This window comes from Impatiens glandulifera, unplaced genomic scaffold (genome assembly GCF_907164915.1).
Source record: "Impatiens glandulifera unplaced genomic scaffold, dImpGla2.1, whole genome shotgun sequence".
NCBI classification, from domain to species: Eukaryota; Viridiplantae; Streptophyta; class Magnoliopsida; order Ericales; family Balsaminaceae; genus Impatiens; species Impatiens glandulifera.
The window spans coordinates 50596-55744 of NW_025918813.1; the positions used below are offsets into that span (position 1 = coordinate 50596).

The 5149-nt window shown below is 28.0% G+C and overlaps 1 protein-coding gene across 1 annotated transcript; it reads left to right on the forward strand.

Moving 5' to 3' along the window:
- The first annotated feature begins 1669 nt into the window (after positions 1–1669).
- LOC124917064 (probable purine permease 4) lies at positions 1670–2704 on the forward strand. Its single transcript, XM_047457635.1, has one exon. The coding sequence runs from the start codon at positions 1670–1672 to the stop codon at positions 2702–2704; it is 1035 nt and encodes a 344-aa protein (XP_047313591.1).
- Positions 2705–5149: the final 2445 nt, after the last annotated feature.

The window sequence follows — 5149 nt, forward strand, 5'->3', positions numbered from 1 at the left end:
ACTTTATTAAAAAAAATTAATTTTAATATTAATATAATCAAGTATCAGATTTGGGTTTCACACACTCCCCGTACCCGATACTTTCTCCCCATCCCCGTGCCCGACCCTAGGTAACCATTGTCATCCCTAATATCAATGTCGATTGAAACAAGATACATCGCTGTATAGTTTGTTAATAGTAATAAAACAGTATGTATTAAAACCTCTATACCTACCGTTTTGGTACTCTATATATACCTCTTTAGTTTTGAAGTAAGTTTTGTCAAATCAAAATTTTCTATACGATTTAGATTAATGGTTTTTCAACATTTAGATTATGATAAAATAAATATACTATTAAATTATTATTTTTATTTTATTTTTGATAAAAGTAATAAAAGTGTGCACCCAAAGACTTTGTTTGATATAAGTTTCATTAAATAATCTCGTTATGATTTAAAGTAAATTATATCTGAATACCTCTTGTGGGTCATAAGCTTACATAGCCGTAATTCTATCTGGAGTTGTCTAGCTCTACACTCTCTCGACTCATACGGTCTACATTCGAACTAGACGAGTAATTCTCTATAGGATTGCCTTTACACTCCCTAACTAAACGAAAGTAAAGATTTTTCCTCAATACAGAAGATTGACTAGAGAAAGGGGGAAGGACCCTAATCTAGCTAATGGAGTTCACCAGTAACTAAGTTAGTGAAGCGATGCCTAAACATATTTTCATATTTTACCAAGATTCCGATTGAACTATAGAGAAAGAATAATTATTTTTTATATTCATAGACTTACTCTTAAATAGGGCGTCCATAAATTAAAAAAAAAAAATAGAGTGATTCTCGTGCTTCATTACAAATATAAATTGTTTAAAAAAAATTAATAATAATAAAGTGACTCTTTTGAATAATAATTATTATTTTATTTTTTTTCTTATTGTTTAATTTATTATTTCTGCGTTTTTTTAAACACTTGAAATATTTTCAAATTGAAAAGTTTTGGTTAGAGAAATAATCTGGTTAAATTACTAGTAAAAAAAATTAAAGATGATGAAAGGGCTAGAATACTCCTTCCCCTACTTTCTTTCATATAAACTTCACTATTTTCTATTTTTTTTAACAAAAATTAAAACCTGATAAAAAAAATGACTAAAATTTTGATATTGATAGATGGAAGAGTTGGTGTTTAAGGACAACAAAATTATTATGGTTGGGTCTAATTATTAAAATATTATTTTATATTTAATTTTATAAAATTAAAGTAAAGATAATATTTGTATTTTAGTAATAATTTGAATGATCACATAATTAATTTTCAATTAGTTTAAAGGATAATTCCTTAATTAATTAAATAGATATTATTAAAACATAACTGAATAAAATTTATTGAACCTAACCAGCCCTAACTATAAATACAGATAAACTATTCAATGCTAGATGAAAAGTCACCACAGTTTACAGGCTATTGGTTTGTCCAATTACAAAAGCCCTTCTTTCTCTTTCTTTATCTTTGACCAACTGCATCAGCTATGAAATCTTCAGAGAGATTATCATCATCCTCCGAAGAAGGCAACAACGGCCATGAGAAACTTCAATTAATTTGTAGTCATCGGGAAGAAATGCAATCCAGAATGAGCGAGATCAGTTCTTCTGAAGAAAATCGGTTCAAAATGAATATTAACATGATATTGATCGGGATGAACTATGCATGCTTGTTGGTTGGGTCCGTATCAGCGAGTCTTGTCTCCAAATTCTACTTCATTCATAAGGGTTCAAGCCGTTTGGTCTCCACTTTAGTTCAATGCGCCGGATTCCCTCTCCTCATCCCTCATTATTTCTTCCCTTCAATTTCACCCGGAAAACGTCCTTTTTCTCGATTGATCGCCAGACCGAGAATCCTAGGACTCTCTCTTTTTGTCGGACTCCTCCTAGGAGTAAATAACTTGCTCTTCTCATGGGGAAATTCATACCTCCCGCTTTCCACTTCCTCTCTACTCTTGTCATCACAACTGGCGTTCAACCTTATTCTCTCCATTATCCTCGTCAAGCAAAAGCAAAAGGTTAACTTTCATAACCTAAACTGCGTCGTTCTGCTTTCCTTGGCCTCCGTCCTTCTCGCTCTATCCGCGAACAACGATCGCCCTCAGGGATTGACCCAGTCTGAATATTTGGTGGGGTTTTTCTGCACAGTCGGGGCGGGTTTGCTATTCGCACTCTATCTCCCTCTAATGGAGATAATATACAGAAATGTGGACTCTTATTCGATGGTGATGGAGATGCAGGTGGTGATGGAAGCGGCGGCGACTGCTCTAGCGGTGGTGGGGATGGCGGTGGACAAGGGGGGCGGGTTTAAGGAAATGGTTAACGAGTCTAGAAATGTGTTCGACATGGGTCCATGTGTATATTGGTGGACGATTGCAGGGAATGTGGTGATGTGGCAGGCTTGTTTTATGGGAACGGCGGGGATGGTGTTTTTAACGACGTCGTTGACGGGAGGAATATGTACGACGTCGCTCATGATGTTTAATATTGCGGCGGGGGTCGTGGTTTATGGAGATCCATTTAACGGCCTCAAAGCAGTATCAACACTACTTTGTTGTTGGGGATTCTCTTCATATTTGTATGGAATGTATGTCCTTAACTTGAAGAAGGAGGAGGAGGAAGAGAAGCTTAATCAAACTCTAATAACAACCATTCGAGATGGAGATCATTCATAACATTTTCCTTCTTTTTTTAATATATAAAATATCGTTGTTGTCGCATGTATTGGATTTGTTATGGATTTGAAGGAATCAAACTTTTTAGTGTTTATTTTTAACTTAAGTGGGTTAAATTTTTTTAATTCATTTCTTTATTAACTATTGATTTTCAAAAGAAAGAGAAAAAAGTTTAAGGATTTGCATGCTATACAAGTGTCTCTACATGCATTTAGACAATGACATTAGAGATACGCATGCTATACAAATGTCTGTCTGTTCATTAATTACTTTTTCAGCCAATGACATTTGTTGTATAATTACAATACCTCGATTTTGACAAGAGAAAATTTATGACTCTCCAATTATCATATATAAAAAAAAAGGTAGTTTCCTTGTTTTTGAACTGAGTTAAAATTGCATTTCTAAATATTGGAGGGAAAAACTCAAAAGGAATTTGTGAGTTATAATGTGTCACAAATCTTCCCTCTATATAAATAAGTCCCTACATAATAAAAGAGTACATGTACTCAAAATTTTCTAATTAAAACAAATGTATCCTTTCAAAAACTAAATACAATTAAAAGACTCAAAAAAAAATATATATTTAAAATATTTACACTCCCTAGGGTCAGTAAATACGGTATAATCTATCTTATACTTACCGAAAGTTTCGGTTTAGAAAAATACATATTTTTTTTTTACTGTACCTTGATTTCAATATACCTTAATTTTTGTACGATATCAATATTATATCTTTGATACTTAAAAAAAATCAAACAAAATAGTGAAATAAAATAAAATGCATATGGATACATAAATTGAAAAATATTACACTATAATTATATTTTAATTTAATTTTCAAAAATCATATTTTTATACATAAATTAACATAAAATTTATTTGGAAAAATAAAATAAAATTTTTTAAGTTTGGATAAAAAAATAGATACTTTGAAAGTTGAGCTTCAAATATATTCCAAGAAGGAAATAAATTTATTAAAATTGGTTAATTTATCATTAATTCTTGCTCAAAATTTCATAATGCGAGAATCTAATTTTTGAAGAAAAGGATATAAAAATCAGTTACAGATTTTTTATATTTATAATATCAGCAAGCCACCGTCGTCGCTGATATTTTTTGCCAAATAATTTTCAAGGCTTATAAATAGAACACTTTATATCTTTACCTAAGGAATTTGAGATAGATTTTTCTAAACTATTGATTTTATTCTAACCAATATGTAATCTGGTTCTTCTAAGATATTTCTATATTTAATTTGTTAAAAAGAAAATGAAGATATCTAAGAAAAACCCGATTGCATATTGGTTAGAAATAAATTGGTTGAAGATCACAAGGAAAAACCAAATCTTACCGTCACTTAGCACGCTCCTATCTCACTTCTCCTTAAAGAATTTTTTCATTGATCATCAATCTCTCATGAGAAATCTATATCTTCATTTAGAATGAAATTGAAGATGGGGAGGAGACACTAATTAATTATTGTCTATTTCAGTCATTCATTCATCATGTGTTTAATTATGATTCCAAAATAAATAATTGAGGACGGTGAGGTGTACGTATTTATAACATTTGATCTTGAAATATTTAACAAAACTCTTTTATTTTAAATTTGAAATATCTATAATATTCAACAAAAACTTATATTTTTAAATTTTAAATATATATATATATATATATATATATATATTTAATTACATAATTAATGATGAGATGAGTAGTTATACAAAACTTATAATAATGTTATAATAAATCATTTATTAAAAAAAATAATTTAGTTAATATAAAATTATTTATATATTATTATTAAAATATATTATAATATTTTATTTTAATTTTTTTCATAAAATTAATTAAGGTTACAATTATATAAATATTTTTTTATTTTTTTAAATACTGATTATATATTAAATTTGAAATTTCTTTTATTTAATTTTTTATTACATCAGTAACAATTATTTTATATAACCATTACATATATCACGTCCGAAAGGGTATCAATAACGGTTATATGTGAATGTTTAAGTTTCTGTAACCGCATTTCAAAGAACAATTATAATTAAATATATATATATATATATATATTTATTTAAATAATGTTTTTTCATAATTAATGATGAGATGAGTAGTTAAACAAAATTTATAATAATGTTATAATACAATCATTTATTAAAAAAAATAATTCAGTTAGTATAAAATTATTTATATATTTTTAATAAAATATATTATATTATTTTATTTTATTTTATTTTTTTCTATAAAATTAATTAGGGTTACAATTATATAAATATTTTTTTATTTTTTTAAATACTGATTATATATTAAATTTGAAATTTCTTTTATTTAATTTTTTATTATATCAGTAACAATTATTTTATATAACCGTTACATATATCACGTCTGAAAGGTATCAATAACGGTTAATAACAGTTATATGTGAATGTT

Coding starts and splice junctions, on each gene's coding strand:
- LOC124917064 (XM_047457635.1), top strand. CDS start 1,670: ATGATATTGATCGGGATGAACTATGCATGCTTGTTGGTTGGGTCCGTA.